Source organism: Panicum hallii, unplaced genomic scaffold, assembly GCF_002211085.1.
Source record: "Panicum hallii strain FIL2 unplaced genomic scaffold, PHallii_v3.1 scaffold_27, whole genome shotgun sequence".
Classification (NCBI taxonomy): domain Eukaryota; kingdom Viridiplantae; phylum Streptophyta; class Magnoliopsida; order Poales; family Poaceae; genus Panicum; species Panicum hallii.
In genome coordinates this window covers 76000-93328 of record NW_020356170.1, presented here as the reverse complement: position 1 = coordinate 93328, position 17329 = coordinate 76000, and the positions used below count along the sequence as shown (strand labels likewise).

The 17329-nt window shown below is 48.0% G+C and overlaps 2 protein-coding genes across 4 annotated transcripts; one reads left to right on the top strand and one right to left on the bottom strand.

Annotated features, from left to right (window-relative positions):
* The first annotated feature begins 2716 nt into the window (after positions 1-2716).
* On the top strand, positions 2717-15101 carry LOC112878582 (ankyrin repeat domain-containing protein 17-like). 3 transcript variants are annotated; one of them, XR_003225801.1, is made up of 5 exons: positions 2717-3256; positions 11478-11753; positions 11843-11980; positions 12309-13953; positions 14616-15101. XR_003225801.1 is itself a non-coding variant. In XM_025942840.1 (4 exons), the coding sequence occupies exons 1-4, from the start codon at positions 2930-2932 to the stop codon at positions 13881-13883; spliced, it is 2316 nt and encodes a 771-aa protein (XP_025798625.1). In that variant the 5' UTR covers positions 2717-2929; the 3' UTR covers positions 13884-15101. The 3 variants fall into 3 exon arrangements, 1 of the variants encoding a protein (XP_025798625.1); XR_003225800.1 differs by having other exon boundaries at positions 14022-15101; XM_025942840.1 differs by having other exon boundaries at positions 12309-15101.
* A 924-nt stretch (positions 15102-16025) lies between these two features.
* LOC112878583 lies at positions 16026-17093 on the bottom strand. Its single transcript, XM_025942841.1, has 2 exons — positions 16583-17093; positions 16026-16519 (listed from the first exon to the last, which is right to left on the bottom strand). Exons 1-2 carry the CDS (start codon positions 16856-16858, stop codon positions 16199-16201), a joined length of 597 nt encoding a protein of 198 aa, XP_025798626.1. The 5' UTR covers positions 16859-17093; the 3' UTR covers positions 16026-16198.
* Between the last annotated feature and the right edge of the window lie 236 nt (positions 17094-17329).

Here is a 17329-nt window from a genome sequence, read left to right as displayed (position 1 = left end):
ACCAAATCTGAACTCACCAAATGATAGAAAAATCCTTAAATTCACTAGTGGTTTGTCAAACTCTATGTTGTTCAGGTACAAGATGGGCACTAAATTTTTGCTCGACAGTCATCTCCCAATCAAGATATCCCTCAGCATCATAATGTCTAGAAAATGAAGGTATACTGAATTTAATCTTAGCATAAGGGTCATCGGGAGCATGGTTACGATTACCACCCATACCTATGGTGTGGGTGCGCAGACGACGTTGAAGTCACGCGTCTCTGGTGGTTGCTTCATCTATGTTACCATGGACATCATAGACCACGTCCTCATCTTCATTGGGTGGGGGACGAGTTTCCAACGCAACCACCCTGTCGGTTAGAGTGGCTATCCGTTTATCCAAGTGCTCAATGGATTCATGGAGCCTGAGGTCCTTGATGGCGATGGTGATTGCCTGGGTGATAGTGTTTGTCATCACCTACTGCCCCTGCTCGATGGCCTCACGTAGTTGATCTTCGCTCACATACTCGTGGAATTCTTTGGGGCTGCCACTTCCATCATCACCTGCCATTGTAGACACGGAACAAACAATGAAGGTTATCCCTAATAATCTACTACGCAGGGACAGTGGTGCCTCTCAATCAACACCGCAATAGGAAAACACCTTACCAAACTCTTACAAGGGTCTTACCAGCAAGGCAAAGAATACCTAGGAGGCGTGCTCTGCGATTGCAAGGGTCAAAAATCTGCTGTCCAGAAGTTGTATGTAGAGCTATAGGAAGGCCAAATATGTGAGTGGAACACAATTCAATAACAGATAGTAATGCTGAATAAATGTCCAAAGCTGCTAGTCCTTAATTGCTGGTCTACTCATATCCTTAGAATAGTAGTGTCAACAAGAAAGGCATAAGGATGAATATGATGAACATCAATGACAAGATCAACAAGTATCCAGCAGCACTATGAGAAATAACAGGTGAAAGCCTCATGTTTTGTCTTTTAGCACTAGTAGGAATTAAATTTTTATTTTTTTATTTTTTAATATTTTTTTCTCAACTAGGGGCACAAGAATAGGAACAGTACCAAAGATCAGCTCAAACCAATGAAAGATGTGATCGGTAGAAATTCATGAGCGTTTGGAAAAACTGGTGTTGGAATGTCGGAGCTCGAATCAAGTGCCTTCCTAATTTTTTTTATTTTTTTGAGATCACCGCGCCTGGCATAGCTAGGGAATCATATGTGCAATTTAAAGAGAGCTTTTCAGGAAAAAAATTCACCTCAATCGAAGTTCCGAGCGAAAAGTTATACCCGTTTTAAGGAGGACCCTCCGAATTAGGTTTTGCTACTGGTTGAATCGGAATCGGATGTGAATCTGGTGGGGGAAACAAATATGAAAATGATGGCAGCGGAAAAGGGAAATACAACCAAACTAAAACACGAACTAAACTAGAAACAAAGGCATGAACTAGGACACAAACTCAACACTACGGACTCTGAAACAGCATTATGCAAACGGCTAAACACGGTCTAGGAAGGAGATAAAAAAATTTTGGCTTTTCTGTGGACTCTAGGATGAAGGCAAAATAAATCAAACAAGGGTAAGATGAACCTAATGGTAAACCTGTCTCTGGATACCACTTGATGTAGACTAGGGTTCCCAATCTACCGAAAGGTTCTGATAGCTCTCGATTTGGTGGAGTCGCTACACAATTCGATCCGGCTTCCAAACAACACGTTCCGAATCCCGCAATCACAGCACAACGTCTTCTCTGGTTATCGACTGGTAGTGCTCAAACCAATGTCAAATAGGAAAGTTAAAAGTTTTAGTGTCAAATATGGAATTCTTAACTTTAAAGTGTGAAATAGAAAATTTTCTCATTAAAACGTGTTGCTGTACACTTTAACTAAAGCAGTTTTGGACATTAAACACGATATATAAAGTGCTGCTTTAACCATCATTTTCTATATATTTATTGTATTATTTTAAATAGAGAAATTAGTATGTATGAAACTAATTTTTACATTGAATTTAATAACACTGACTTTATGTTCAAAATTAAATAATTTTTAGCTACTGATTGTCAAATTAAAAATTTTGGACTTATGATATTTGTTATGCAAGGGAATATGCAGGAACACTTGGCACGTCGCGAGTTGACTAAACAACAAACTGTCCCTTCATTTTCATCCTCCTGAGCAAGCGGAATCTAGGGCCATCGTTAAGTGCTTAGGTCCGTTTTCTGCACTCTAAACTTTAGACCCATCACATCAAAGAAAATCTTGCTATTTAGAAGTATTAAATAAAATCTATTTATAAAACTTTTTGCACAGCTGGGTGCTAATTCGCGAGACAAATTTAATGAGCCTAATTAATCCATAATTTGCCACAGTGATGCTACAGTAATCATCCGCTAATCATGGACTGATATACCTCATTAGATTCGTCTCGCGAATTAGCACTGGGGTTCTGCAATTAGTTTTATAATTAGACTTTATTTAATACTTGTAAAAGACAAGATTCTTTTTGATGTGACCCCTCTGAACTTTATGCCCCAGAAAACGAACACACCCTTAGTCATCCTAATTTTTTTCCGAGATATTTTTGTTTGTTTTGGGAGATTTTGTCACGAAAACTTCACTCAGCTGATGACGCGGCAGCGCCGCTGCCAGCAGCAGATGCTTAACCGGACACCCGCAGAAGATCCCACCTCCGATTCTACCGCTGCCAGTTGTTTCAAACTTCAAACTCCCCCCACGCCAAGTCCCCGTCTTCCGCACCCGAACGTTGCCCCTCCCAGTTCCCACCCCAGGACGGACCTGCTCGATAACGTCTCGTCACCTCTCCAGCTCTCCTCCCCCACGGTTCAAGCCGCAAACCACCTGGCGTACGTGCAACACCACCTCACGTTTCCCCAAGATCGATCCCGACCTCGCTCGTGCGCACGTGATGGTGCGGCGCGGGGCGGCGGCGGTGGCGGCGGCGGCGCGCGAGGAGGAGTCCTCGCCGGCGCAGAGGCTCGTCGAGGCCGCGCTGCTCGGGGACGCAGGGGCCGTGGAGGCTTGCCTGCAGGCGGCCGCGGACCCGGTGGCCGCGGACGTGCCCGCCGCGAGCCGCGTCGGGGTTGCGCGCCTGCGCGTGAGGTCTGCGGACGTGGCGCTGCGGGAGGAGGCGCCGGGCGAGGTGCTCGTGGAGGCGCGGGAGCTGAAGACCGACGTCTCGCCGCTCTTCGCCGCCGCGCACGCCGGGCAAGCCGGCATCGTCCGTGCCCTCCTGGTATTGATCAGTACCCGAATTCGTAGCATTGCCGTTGCGATCAGCACGTTCAACTGTTGAAATACACTAGCGTGCCATTTCCATCAGTTTAATTATCAGATCGGATACTTACTGTATATAAATCTATTCGGGTCAGATCAAAAGGCTCAGAAAAAATATTATTAGCGTGCATTGTGCTTTCTTGACAAAATTTGCTGCTCCTACCGTGTTTTTTCTGTTGCGTGGGTGTCCAAAACCATCTAAATGACTAGCCCTTTTGATTAAATCGTCAGAAGCCACCAATAAAATTTGCACAAAATATAGTCGAAGACCCTGATTTTTTTAAGAAAAAATGACTAAGAACTAGTGCCTCCTTTTTCCAGATGCACGCTGCTGTAACTTCATTTTTTCCCTATAAATCATTACAGTCCCGGTACCTATGAGTCGCCTGTGACTTTGTGGTGGATCACTGAAGTAAGTTAGGATCAGGGTACTGGCAATCTTGTTCACACCTTTTGGGGAGTGTGATGGCAACTTCTCTCCTTTGGAATGGGATTGGGTATCTTCTTTGCATGTTGTCACGAAAGGGATGTGACGGGCTGCCAGTCTGAACTACTTAGAAGTGTAAGCTTGAATATTACTTGCTCTTCTGGTTGGCACTGTTTGGATAAAATCTTGTAGTGTCTCCAGAATTAATTATTCTATTCTAACTGACCTCAGAAAGAAAGACCTTTTTGACATGTCACAGATATAGGTTGATTGTTGTTGCTTTTACGATTTAGCAAGAGTGTGCATTGGATAATTTAATTCTCAGCTCCACAGCGTATGAGTTAATCGGACTTAAAATAGGTGATGATGGGAAACAAAGTAGATTCCTACTTCCTAGGACATAGAAGTCCTCTACAAAAGGAATTAGGTCGATCAGTAGTTTTCTTCAATAGTGTGTTTGAGAAGAGTAGCAGATGTACATATTGTTGACATGGTACAGGTCCAATGCCCACATCTTATGCATCACAACTCACCTCAATGTGCTTTTAAAAGTAGATAACCATGCACTTCTATAATTATAAATATCCAGGCAATATTGTTTACCAGCAAACTGTCATGGTATTATATTACTAGTTTTCTTCAATGGTGCGCTTGAGAAGAGTAGCAGATGTTGGAAACTAACCTGAGAAACAACCCACAGGTTGCCGGCTAGCTTCCCTTGGCCAAACACAACACGCACACGCTCTCAGGAAGAACACTGAATATTTTGGTGCTGTCAAACTTGGCAGCTTTTCTTGGCCTCTATGCCTTTCTATTTATACACAATTACAAGGAAACAAACAAGGCTTCAATCAGCCTGATTTCACACTGCCATACAAATGCTAACTACCAAAATAGCTATTGGCTAAACTAGGAAAGTATAAATCTAGCACTAGACAGGGATTATTTCCTAACAATCTCCTCCTAAGCCTTGTGGTGCACACTACCTATATCAATCAGGCCAATCATAGAACGTAGTTCATGGAACTTGGTCTTGCCGAGCGGCTTTGTCAGTATGTCGCCCAGCTGTTCTGCACTCCTGATGAACTCCACCTTGATCAGCACCGCTTCTGCAGACTCCCGGACCAGATGATACTTCACTTCAATGTGCTTACTCTGTCCATGGAGTACTTAATCAAAGCGATGGCAGACTTGTTGTCCACCCTTAGCATTGGAGCTCTTGGTGCTGATCCTTGCACCTCAGCTAGCACTCTGGCCAGCCACAATGCCTGACTAGCAGCATTTGCAGCTGCTATATATTCTGCCTCACAGCTTGACTGAGCCACCACCTTCTGCTTCATTGATGTCCAGGTGATAGGGCTGCTGCTGAGGAAGAAAATCACCCCTGTCGTGCTCTTCCTAGCATCGACATCTCCAGCGAAATCACTGTCACTGAACCCTATTAGATGAGCCGCCTTTTCTTTCTTCCTGCTGAACCAGAGGCCCCAATCCTTGGTCCCCTCCACATAGCGCAGGATGTGTTTCACTGCCACAAGATGATCCTCCCGTGGATCTTCCAGAAACCGACTCACATACCCAACAACAAAGGCAATGTCAGGGCGAGTATTAACTAGATACCTCAAGCTCCCAACAATACTCCTGTACTCGGTTGCATCCACCGTTGGTTCTGAACTAAACTTGCTCAGTTTCAACCGAGTCTCCATAGGCACCTGGCAGGGATTACATCCTGCCATGCCGCTTCTTTCCGGGATCTTGGCTGCATAAGCTCCTTGGCTGAGCGAGATCCCACTCGCCCCTTGCTTCACTTCAATGCCGAGGTAGTAGTGCAGCGGACCAAGGTCACTCATCTTGAAAGCAGCAGCCATCTCCTACTTGAACTTCTTGATGTCCTCGCAGCTGGCGCCGGTGATTACCAGATCATCGACGTACACCCCAACCACCAGCTGCATGTTCCCCTTCCGCCTGATGTAGATGGCGTGTTCCGAGGGACTCCTCCTGAAGCCAAGGGATAGCAGCGTGCTGTCCAGCTTCGCGTTCCAGGCCCGTGGCGCCTGGTGCAGCCCGTACAGAGCCTTTCGTAGCTTGAGCACCTTGTGCTCCTTGCCAAGGACAATGAAGCCGGCTGGCTGCTGCACGTACACTTCCTCCTCCAGGTCGCCGTTCAGGAAGGCCGACTTGACATCAAGGTGGTGCACCTCCCACCCCTCGTGCGCCGCGAGGGCGATGAGTAGGCGCACCGAGTCCAGCCGCACCACCGGCGCAAACACCTCGTCGTAGTCGATGCCCTGCCGCTGCCGGTACCCCTTCACCACGAGGCGTGCCTTGTGCTTGGACACAGCCCCGTGCTCGTCCCTCTTCACCTTGAAGACCCACTTCAGCCCGACCGCATTGCGACCAGGCGGAAGATCAGCAAGGGCCCAAGTCTTGTTGTCTTCAATCGACTCCATCTCCTCCATCATCGCCTTTCTCCAGCGTGGGCTGCGCTCTGCCTCGTCAAACGAAGCAGGCTCGTCGGAGCTTATGGCGTGCAGCTCCTCTGCAGCAAGCTCCCGCGGTACGAACCCAGGAGGAGTTGCTTCCCCAACGATGTTGTCGACCATCCGAAAACGAAGAGGATCACCCTCGTCATGGTCGGCGTCTAAGTAGTCATCGAACGCGCCGGCGGGCGGTGAGGCAAACTCCGCTGCCTGCGCCCCGCCGGATCCTCCTGGCGCCTCAACTCCAGGGGTGTGTGGTGATGGTGGCGGCGGCAGATCGCCGGCTGGTGACGCTTACTCGGGTGCCACCATGGCGCCCTCATCTTCTGGAGCCGTCTGGTCCACGATGGAGTACTCCACTGTGAACACGTCGTCGTTGCCGCTCATCTCGTCGGTGTCGTCGTCCGTGCCCCAGTCCCACTGGGCCTGTTCATCGAACACGACATCCCGCGTCACATGGACGCTCCTGGAGATGGGGTCGTAAGCGTGGTACGCCTTCGTCCCGCGCTCGTAGCCTACGAAGATCATCTTCCGCCCGCGATCCTCCAACTTCTTCAGATGAGGCTTCGTGTTGCGGACGTAGACGATGCACCCGAACGTCTTCAAATGGTGCACTGCTGGTTTCTTCCCATGCCACGCCTCGAACGACGTCATGCCGTCCACGCTCTTTGTCGGGCATCTGTTAAGAACATACACAGCTGTGCTCACCGCTTCACCCCAGAACCAGCCGGGCAGGCCTCTCCCCTTTAGCATGCTCCTTGCTGCCGCCACCACAGTCCCATTCCGGCGTTCCACTACGCCGTTTTGCTGCGGACTGTAGGGCGCAGCATGCTGCCGGTGAACTCTGTCCGCCGCGCAGTACTCTGCAAACTCGACGGAGGTGAATTCTCTGCCCTGATCAGTTCTGAGCGCCCTCAGCTTGTGCCCAGACTCGCCTTCCGCCCGCGCCTGGATCTCCTTGATGGCAGCCACTGCATGATCCTTGGAGGGAATCGCGGCTACCCACATGTATCTGGTGAGATCATCCACCAGCAACAGGAAGTACCTATTGCCCCTTGGCGTCGCCGGCGCGATGGGACCGCAGAGATCGCCGTGCACCAGCTCCAGGGGCTGTCGTGCACGGTACTCTGCTTGCGCTGGGAAGGAGGTGCGCCTCTGCTTGCTTGCCTGACATGCCTCGCACAACCGCTCCAACTGGCCAAGCTCAGGCAGCCCTCGGACCATCTCCTCCCGAGCCAGCTTCTTCAGAGCCGCCATGTTCACATGGCTGAACCACTCGTGCCAGCACCGCGCCTCCCTGTCGCCGCGTCCACGCACCGTCAGGCACACCGGCTGCGCCATCTTCAGGTTGAGCATGTACAGCCGGTTGGCTGCCCGCGCCACTCTCGCGAACAGCTTGCCGTCGGGCTCCCTGATCCTTGCCCTCGATCCACGCCACGGAGTCGTCGCCGAACCGCACAGTGCCTGGCACCGCCGTGTCCAGCTTGGAGAAGGCGACCCTAGACCCGGACATGTGGTTGGTTGCCCCGGTGTCCAGGACCTACTGCTCCGCCTCGCGCTCCTCCTCTGCTCCAAGCTGGGCGAAGACCTTCCCCTCCCGGATCTCGATCTGAGACCCGGGCGCCTCTGCTGCTTCACGTCCGTCCCCGCCATGTGCCTGCCCCGGCCTTTGGAGGGGCAAGACGGCATGCTGGAGTGGATCCCCCGCCGAGGGAGCAGCCGCCCGCCTCCGGACTGGATCCGCCGCCGTGGAGCGGATCCGCCGCCGGGGGAGCCGCCAAGGAACTCGTCGCGGGACCCGCCGAGGGAGCCGCTGAAGGAGCCGCCGCCCGCGTCGCAGTCGCCGGTGTGCGACTAGATTGCGGCGGCGGAGGGAAAAGGGTTGGGGATGCCCTGACGAGGAGGAGGGTGGCCTCCTCATCCTCCTGGACCACGTGGGCATGTTCCTTCTTGGGCTTCGATGGGCACTCACGGACCCAGTGGCCCATCTTGCCACACCTCCTGCACTCGTCACCGGTGGGCTTACCAGATGACGGCCCGCTCGACGACCGGCCTCCACGCCCACGGCCGCGCCCCTTTCTTCCTCCTCCGCGACGCCCTGTTCCGCCACTAGAGCTGCCGCCGGAGTGGTTCTCCACCTCCCGTTTCTTGCGCCGGGCGTCCCACTCCTCCTCTGTGAGGTAGAGGCGCCCATCATGCTGCAGCGACCTTGGTGCCTCCTCGAAGGCGTCCTCTGCCGCCCTCAGTCGCCCCACCATGTCCGAGACAGTGAGGGTCGACATATCGAGGAGCGTGGTGATGGAGAGAACGTTCTGCTTGAGCCGCTGCGGAACGCTGCCGGCGATCTTCTCCACGATCTTCCCTTCCTCCATTCTTGCGCCAAGCGTGGCAAGCTCCGCCGCCATGCCGTTCAGGCGCAACGCGAAGTCTTCAACAGACTTGCCGTCGTTGAACGTCGCCATGTCGAACTTCCGACGGAGCTGCACAGCGGCGGACTTCTTCATGCGGTCGTCCCCGACCCGCAGGTAAGAGATGGTCTTCCACGCCTCCTTCGCCATCTCCTTGTCGGCAATCGAGGAAACCATCTCCGATGGCACCGCGCTGCAGAGAGCGTCAAGCGCCATCATCTCTTCTTGCGGATCGGCGCCGCCGTGCTCTACGACGTTCCAGAGCGCCCTCGCCTTCAGCTTCACCTCCATCAGCAGCGCCCAATCGGAGTAATTGTTCTTGGTGAGGGTGGGGTAGCTACTCCCTCCTCCCACCTCACGAATCACCCGCTGGATCACGACGCCATTGTTGGAGGAGCAATCGGCGATCTTCTTCTCGTCACCCATCACACCCCGGTTCGTAAACCGGCTCTGATACCACTTGTTGGAAACTAACCTGAGAAACAACCCGCAGGTTGCCGGCTAGCTTCCCTTGGCCAAACACAACACACACACGCTCTCAGGAAGAACACTGAATATTTTGGTGCTGTCAAACTTGGCAGCTTTTCTTGGCCTCTATGCCTTTCTATTTATACACAATTACAAGGAAACAATCAAGGCTTCAATCAGCCTGATTTCACTCTGCCATACAAATGCTAACTACCAAAATAGCTATTGGCTAAACTAGGAAAGTATAAATCTAGCACCAGACAAGGATTATTTCCTAACAGCAGATGTACATATTGTTGGTCCAATGCCCACATGTGATGCATCACAACTCACCTCAATGAGCTTTTCAATGTAGAAACCATGCACTTCTATAATTATTAATAGCCAGGCAATATTGTTACCGGCAACCTTTGATGGTATTACTAGCTCAACTAAATGGCTATGAGGCTTTGTCCTAAATCATGAATCCACTGAAAGTCTCACCGTGTCCAAATTTATAACATCAACTCTTATGATAATATCAAATGATTGTCAGGCTACGATGCCAAATTTTGATACCATACCCCAGCCAAAATATATGCCTCTTCCAATCAACCTCCTTTATCTTTCGATTACAATTGTATGCTCAAATATCAAAAGTAAAGGTCCAATTGATGTTTGGTCTCTAAAGACGTGCTTTTAGAGTTCTGGTGAACATAAAGGATGACCGAGACCAAAACTTCATGAAAGAAAAAATATTTCAATCTAAAATAAAACTAAAAGTCATAAATTGTTTGATAGCCTTACTTTGCAATCTAGTTTGGAACACCAAGGAAATTAATGTTCAAGTGTTATCTCTTCAAGCCTTCACGTTTCTAAATCCATGAATATTTTTTTTGACATACTGCCTTTGTTTGTCCATGGCTTTGCAAGTTTGTGTTTCTTTTTGTGAAACACATGTGCTAAAGGTAGCCAAACCAAAATTTGGCACTTTTGACCAATTTTGGCCACCATTTGGCTGGGTGCTAAAATTTGGCATGGTAGCCACCCCATGTACAACCTGTAGACAGATGGGAAACACCACAAACCCTGGATGGAGGGTGACCTTTCACATATATATCCCATAAGGCTTCATGTACAAGAATACATACAACACATGTACAATACGGGCTATGTAGGTCTAATACAACCTTAGTTTATTTTTGGTGGTTAGAGTTGGCAAAAATGAGGGCCACCAATTTGATGTCTAAAATTTGGCTTGGCTACTAGGTGAAAATTCTGATACAAACCAAACATTTCAATCTCCCATTGCGAAGATCAAGAGCATAGTTATTAAGATTGTTCCACACTCTACCCCTAACTAAATGCTATGAAAGAGAAAATTCAGTTGTATTATAGCATGTCACCGCATAGGAATACGGATGGTCACTCCACATTGATTACTTCTTGGACCTAATACTTCCTTGGGTAGTGACATGGTAGTGGGCAAACATACTGAAATGGAGATAGTATTTTTTTTCTTGAACACGCAGGAGATCTGCGTATCAATATATTAAGAAGAAGAAGGGTGAAAAGCGCCCAGTCACCAGTACACAGGTTTTTTTGGGGGAACCTCACTCTAACACGCTATTACCTTTACAAATAAAACAGGACCCTTGACCAGGACTTCTAACCTAACCAGCTGGCAGCAGGGCAAGGATGTGAGCAATTCCTCGAGCCCCAGTAATATCCCACAAGTGCAGCTCCTCCCTGATGGAGGAAAGAATTCCATTCAGGTTTGGCTGCAGTCCATCAAACACGCAACGATTCCGGTGATTCCAAATCGACCAGGCCACCCAGATTACAATTGAATTAAGCCCCTTTTTAACCGGGCCATCAAATTACGACCTTGACTTTTCATTTTATTTTTCCAAACCATGTGGGAAGTAATAACATTTTGATATAGCAAATAAGTTACTTAAATTTCATTTCACCCAAATCAATACTCCTCTTATATTGAGTAATATGGCTAATTGCTCAGGTTTGATGTCTCATAAGATCGTGAAATATAAAACTGCAATTATGTCTAACTCAGGAATCAACAAAAACTGTATAGAGGAAAAGAATAGAAATCCAACATACATAGCATGAAAACAGGAAGGTTTTCATTATATAATAAAAAACTATATCAATGTAGAAGGAACCATGTCCCCCACGGTAGAGTTTTTAATTTAGAAGGAACCATGTGGCTTTATATCAAGAAGAAAAATAAATAGGCACCCAAATTCGACTCGACAGGGAATTGAACTTGGGTGGTCTGGGTGTACATCCACACCCTCAACTAAGTTAGGCTCAGTTCCTAAAGTCTTTCATTATCTTTAATGTCATTTTTTATCTTTTGTTGGAAAATTTATGTACGCTGATGTGCTATTCAAATTGCAGGAGGCTGGAGCTGATGTTAATCAGAAGTTATTCCTAGGTTATGCAACAACAGCTGCTGCACGTGCTGGAAACATTGATATTCTAGAAATGCTTATGCTGGCGGGAGCCACCCAGGAGACTTGTGAAGATGCATTATCAGAAGCTAGTCTTTTTGGTGAGACTGAAGCAGTTCGAATCCTAGTTTCTTCAGAGGTACTTGGTTCTGAGGCTATGGCCCATGCACTAGTGATTGCTGCTTCAAGGGGCTTTGATGATATAGTGGTCATACTACTCCAGGTGCAGTAATATATTGCTAGTCATGTAGACAAATTAACCATATGTCTCTTCATCATTTATAGTTTACTGATGCAACTTTGATGGTTCAGAATGGAGCTGATGTTAACTGCATGGCTCGGGTTCTCTTGAGGTCTGTTAAGCCTGCGCTCCATGCTAACGTGCACTGCACACCAATAGTGGCAGCAATTATAAGTCGGCAAATTTCCATTGTAAAACACTTGATAGAGGTATCTGATGCTATCTGATATTTTCAGCTTTCTGATAAATCACATAATAGACGGGGTTGTCGAAATATATTATTATTACCGTGAAACAGAATGGTGTTCTTACTTTACTCATATTGTTCAATTTTTTTAAGAAATTTGTACTTTATAAACATCTCTGTGCTTTCCTGCTATTTCAGAATGCTAAAGTTCTTGCCTGATCGTTTTTCCAAAAAGAATGAATTAGCAGGCAGTCAATGCTGCAGATAATCAATCTATATAAAGCTGAAAATGTACCCTAAAATAAAAGCGTCATCCTTTGTTGATTCTAGATTTCTCCTGTTATATGTAGGAAGGTTCTTACTTGGACTCTCTTGTGCAAGTTGGTTCTTGGTCTTGGGATCCTGTGTCGGGTGAAGAACTTCGTGTAGGTACATGCCTTGGTGAACATTACAACGCTATTTGGTGTGCAGTAGAATACTACGAATCCAGTGGTGAAATTCTCAAGCTACTGCTTGATAAAGCTCCTTGGTTGTTGGAATCACCAAAAAAGGGTCGAAATCTTCTTTGCCATGCCATACTCTGTCAGAACCCGAATGCAGTAAGTTTGCTTCTGCATTGTGGCGCCAATCCTAGATTTCCCATCATGACAGTTGGTGGACATGTTTCCTGTCCTATGCATTTGGCGGCAAGATTGGGTAACGCGCAAGTATTGAAACAGCTTATGGTACATGGAGCAGATGTGAACGCAAAAACCTCTACTGGGGATACTCCTCTCATGGTCTCTGCAAGGGCTGGTCATCCTGACTGTTTCCTGGAGTTGATAAAATTTGGAGCTGACCTTGGGATAGTCAACCATGAAGGAGATACCGCAATTATGATAGCTGAGAGAAGTTCATTTCACTTCTCAGTTGTCGACATTCTCATGAGAACATTGAACTGTGGAGCAGGCCTTGTTTCATCTGATATGACTCTCTTCTCCCCGCTACACTTCTTTGCCAGAAGTGGGCGTGCAGAACCTCTTCTAATGATGCTACATCAGTCAGCTTCAGATTTAAACAAGCTTGATGGTTCAGGGCTCACTCCTGTTATGGTTGCTGCCGCGTCAGGTCATGTTGATATTTTCAGGATCTTAGTGATGGCGGGGGCAGATATCACAATCAGAAATGCAGAAGGGAAATCTCTTATGTCAATTATTCGACAAAAATCTTCAGAGATTAGAGATTGCTTTGAACAGATCTTGCTCCAAGCTTCACTTACCAACACACTCACTGGCCAAACATCATTCAGACCTCTGCATTACGCAGCTCGAATCGGCGACAAGTCATCTTTACTGCAACTTCTGAAAATGGGCTATGATCCCAATTCACTGGATGAAGATGACTTCACCCCTCTGATGCATGCAGCTGCTTCCGGCAGGCTAGACTCGTGCAAAATATTGGTATCACACGGAGGGGCAGATTACAGTCTTGTGAATGAAAGAAATGAGACAGCCCTATCGTTAGTAAGGAGGAGCAGTAGATCCAGCAAAGCAACAGAAGAGTGGTTGCTGGATCAACTTTCGCGTGCTCATGTTCTTGCTGGGGAGGAGCTGATGAAACACACACGAGAAGGGAAGGGCTCACCTCACCAAAAGACCGTGCGCATGACAAAATCTGGCGTGCTGACTTGGGGAACCTCTCGCAGAAGGAATGTGACATGCAAGGAGGCAAGATTTGGGCCAAGTATGAGCTTCACGAAGAACAGGAGGAGCACAGACAGATCTGCGCAGCAGCTGATCTTTCTGGTTGTGACAGTGACAGGCAGAGAGGTCCATTTTGAGGCCCGTTGTGCTTCCAGTGTGGAATTCTGGGTCAGAGGGATCAATCTCATTGCAAAAGAGTCCACATGTTCAAGGCCAGATAAAGAGGCAGTGGAACAAGCATAGCCAGTCCTCATGAAGCACAGCCTTGCTATTGATAGTATGAGTGTACATTTTGCTCTTCTCTCAAAAAAAGGTATGCATTTTGCTCTTTAAGTTAATAGCTTATTTTTGAAGCTTATAAGTTAATTACATATTTATTAGGGTTGCTAAGGGCTGAAAATAACATAGTTATTTATCACGTTCCATCGTCATGCTTGGGTTGTGGATTTCGGATGTAAGTTTGGGAACCCGAATCTGAAATATATTTATCTGTGAGTGTATATAAATGTCATTATTTATGGTGATTTATTCTTGTTGAAAATTGCTTTATTTTGATGTGTTCTTTACAATTGACCAGTAGACCAGCATCATGATACTATTATTCTAGTCGTGAAATTTTTTCTCAATAATACTCAACAAGAGAATCATGTATCTTTGTGTTAAGAGAGAATTGATGAATTACAACGTGACATATTAAGGACGCAACATACTAAGAGATAATTGTATAAAGCACTAGCTAGCCCAGTTACTCATTTATGGTTGCAGTAATTACGGTAATGCTTCTCCTAGAACGTCCGATACGGGATGAAAATATAGGACGCACACATGTGCCACGTGACTGCTATCCAACTTCCCACCTACATCCACACTCCCGTTAATTCTTTTTACCATAGCTTTAGCTTCTTATTCTCTTTTCAACCTTATACATTCGTCCTGATCCTTTATCTCCATGTCCCGATGCCTCGGCATCCTAAGTGGAGGCCACCGCCGACTCCTCATCCAGCACCGCGGGGGCGCAGTGAAGGCCTCCCACACCCGTACCGAACGTGCATAGGCCTCGAAGTGCTCGTCAATGGCTCTGGCGGACGACAATGGTGGTCTAAGCCACTCGATCTGTAGCATCCTAGCACAAGATGTCAATTCGAGTTTCCAGAAAAATGATTCCAGCAACGAGGTGTTGAACCTGGTGATGGGAAGCTCAATCCTGAACTTCTGGTGGCACGGCGATGAAGAGCTCAATCCACTCCTCTAATAAGAGCTCAATGTTGATTGACTATCGCCGATTCAAGTGGCTAGGAGATAGATACTAGCAACCGGGATTAATTTAGGTGCCGAGGAGCTGGACGATGAAGGTAAGTAGATGATTTCGGGGGCGATGGGTTTTTTTATGTTGCAGTAGTTCATTTACGATGTTGTGAATTATATCGCTTGATGTTGCAATATTAATTTTGGGATGTTTCTATTGGGGTTTTTGAATGTTCCTAAAGGTGATCAGAGATGTTAAAATAGACAAATCGAGATATAGCAATACAATACTTCGCTGGATTGCTTTCCTTTCATGTTTCATCCGCTGCTTTGACATGTTGCAGCGAGAGATTTCTGTTGTTGCAATAGCAAATTTCGACTTTTGATTGACACGAGTGGAGATTATTTGCGGAGTCATATGCAACTGTGAACTATTTTCTGTTGTATATTTTTGATGTTTCAAATGTCTGATTCTTCTGTTGCATATGACATTTTTCAATGTTACGATGGGTGTATGGTTGACCAGGTGTCCTGAATTGGATTATTTTGAAGGGGATGGGACATGTTTCAACTTAGCTCTTAGCATGCCTTGCGCCCTTATGGAGGAGTTCACGGGGGACAGGGGAAGGAAGTGCCAAAGTGGCAGGAGATAGATCGCGTTCGTGTGGGTAGACGAGGATAGCGTGGAAAGGGTCTGGAACTAGAAACAGTTTGTGTTGATCAACGAAATATTTCATTGGGAATTTTCCTATTCTGCTTCGTTCGAACAGATAACGCAGCGTCCGATGCTAGCGGCCGGATCGGATGTCCGGGCGCTAGCCGTTCCGATCTAATTAACGTAGCCAAGTGTAGAGGAATTTCAGAACGCACGCACGCACTACAGATTACACAGAATGCGCATCGACTCCATGACCTCATCTACATAGCGTGCTCCAGCTTCAATCTAGAAATTGGGCTCGTTCGGTTACAGAGGAACCGTTCCTGCCCAGGAACCGTTCAGGGATAGGATCGAGTGGGTCCTGTTCTTGAACTCGATTCTGGTCTGGTCTGGTTCAGGCCCAGAAACCATTCCTTGCATCAAAAAATTATGTTCGGCTGCAGGTAAGGATTCAAGCCAGCAGAGGAGCAAGAACAGCTGGATGAAAGCAAGCAAGCAAGCAAGCATCGAGTTTGCTAGCGGTCTCGTCTGCAGCAAGTTTCCCGGGAAACAAATGAAAAGCAAGCTACTGCACTTCACTCTCACAGTGATCAATAGCTTTGCTTTCCTTGCGATCCGCATCAGCACATGCCACCCACCCACCATCACCATCATCTCACACATCATAAAAAGAAGAAGCCGCCGTCCGCCGCATCCAGACTTCCGCCAGACCAGGCTGCCTGCTGCTTCCACACACGAACACCACCCAGGCCGGCGGGGTCCTCCGCAGATCGCCCCCTGCCCAGGCCGCCGGGGCCCGACCATCCCGCGCCCACGACCCACCGGGTGGCACCATGCCCAGCAGGGGTCCACCGGCGCCGTACGCGTACCCGGCAGGAGAGCCCCCCGCGGCGCTCGTCGTCCTCCGCGCTGGCCTCCTGCCTGGCCGCGACGGCGTTCCTGCCGCACGGACGCAGCTGCCAGCTGCCACCGGCGGCTACTCCAAATCAAGAAACCAAAACAAAAAACGCAGAGGATGGGAGAGGAGGGCATGGCTTACCGGTGAGAAAGGGGCGGAGAGCGTGGGTGTCGAACGGGATGCGGTCGCCGTCGCCGACGCGGTCGCCGTCGCCGACGCGGTGGTTGCCGTGTCTCGCCGCTGCGCCTTCGCCATCGCCTCGCGCCGCCAACCGATTCCGTTCCGCAGGGTAAGAGGCCAAGTTTCATTCCGGGGCCGCAGCAGGGATGGAATGGCCGAGATGAGCCGCGGATTGAAACCTGACCGGTCTGAACCGAACAACCATTCCGTATTGGGTCGAAATTCGATACAAACCATATCAATCCGGCCGGAACTGTCCACGTTCGGAGCCGTTCCGGGCCAAAACGAACTAGGCCTAAGCAGCTTCCTCCTTGGTGTCCTGAATGGTTCCGATCCGTTCCTACCACGAGCTTGTCCTCTGTTGCAAACCCGGCAGTTGGGCTCTTTTCACGATCGCCATGGCACCAGCATGAAGAGATTCAAGTCCCTTTCCTATGGCTCTTTGGCAAGGGCAATAAACCAATAGTGATTTGAGCTGTCGCTACCATTTTGCACCTTGCGCATTCTGTGTTGTGGGCTGTCAATAGTGATCTAAATTACATCCAAATGAAGATATGATTGCATCATTATATTCCTTACAGCAAGGGCTTCAAATCTCAATTTGACTTTTGGTTAAAATGTTGAAGTTAGTTTTTTAAAAATAAATGTTACTTCCTCTATCATATAAATTAGTCACTAGTTATTTCATGTCATGTATATTATTGATAA

Coding starts and splice junctions, on each gene's coding strand:
- LOC112878582 (XM_025942840.1), top strand. CDS start 2,930: ATGGTGCGGCGCGGGGCGGCGGCGGTGGCGGCGGCGGCGCGCGAGGAG. Junction 3,257..11,477: donor GCATCGTCCGTGCCCTCCTG/GTATTGATCAGT, acceptor TTCAAATTGCAG/GAGGCTGGAGCTGATGTTAA. Junction 11,754..11,842: donor TAGTGGTCATACTACTCCAG/GTGCAGTAATAT, acceptor TTGATGGTTCAG/AATGGAGCTGATGTTAACTG.
- LOC112878583 (XM_025942841.1), bottom strand. CDS start 16,858: ATGGTTTGTATCGAATTTCGACCCAATACGGAATGGTTGTTCGGTTCA. Junction 16,520..16,582: donor TCTCCGCCCCTTTCTCACCG/GTAAGCCATGCC, acceptor GATTTGGAGTAG/CCGCCGGTGGCAGCTGGCAG.